At 71.8% G+C, this 262-nt stretch overlaps 1 protein-coding gene across 1 annotated transcript in view; it reads right to left on the bottom strand.

Annotated features, from left to right (window-relative positions):
• Positions 1-106, bottom strand: part of SEC61B (Sec61 beta subunit) — a gene marked incomplete at its 5' end in the record, with an annotated part of 3,199 nt that extends 3,093 nt beyond the window's left edge. The window contains one exon of the mRNA XM_010180082.1: positions 13-106. Within this exon, the coding sequence (XP_010178384.1) occupies positions 13-106 (94 nt within the window). The remainder of the gene's footprint in view (positions 1-12) is intronic.
• Positions 107-262: the final 156 nt, after the last annotated feature.

Genomic DNA, 262 nt, shown 5'->3' with positions numbered 1-262 from the left:
CCTTTCCCCCCGGCGGGCCGGTGGAGCCCGCGGCGCGGGGAGCCACGGCCTTGCTGGGGGAGCGGCCGGAGGAGCCGACGCTCGTTGCGCTGGGGTTTGGCCCGGGCTGTGGAGAAAAGAGAGAACCGAGAAGAAGTGAGAGGCGACGGGTACAGCCAGGGGAGAGCGGCCGCCTCAGCCACCCCCTGCCCCGGGCAGAACCTCACCATGGCGACAGCGGCGCTGGCTCAAGGGATCGGCACGGCCTCACACACACTCCGGT

The sequence above is a fragment of the Mesitornis unicolor genome, unplaced genomic scaffold (genome assembly GCF_000695765.1).
Source record: "Mesitornis unicolor isolate BGI_N332 unplaced genomic scaffold, ASM69576v1 scaffold24352, whole genome shotgun sequence".
Classification (NCBI taxonomy): Eukaryota; Metazoa; Chordata; class Aves; order Mesitornithiformes; family Mesitornithidae; genus Mesitornis; species Mesitornis unicolor.
This window is presented reverse-complemented; position numbering and strand designations above follow the sequence as displayed.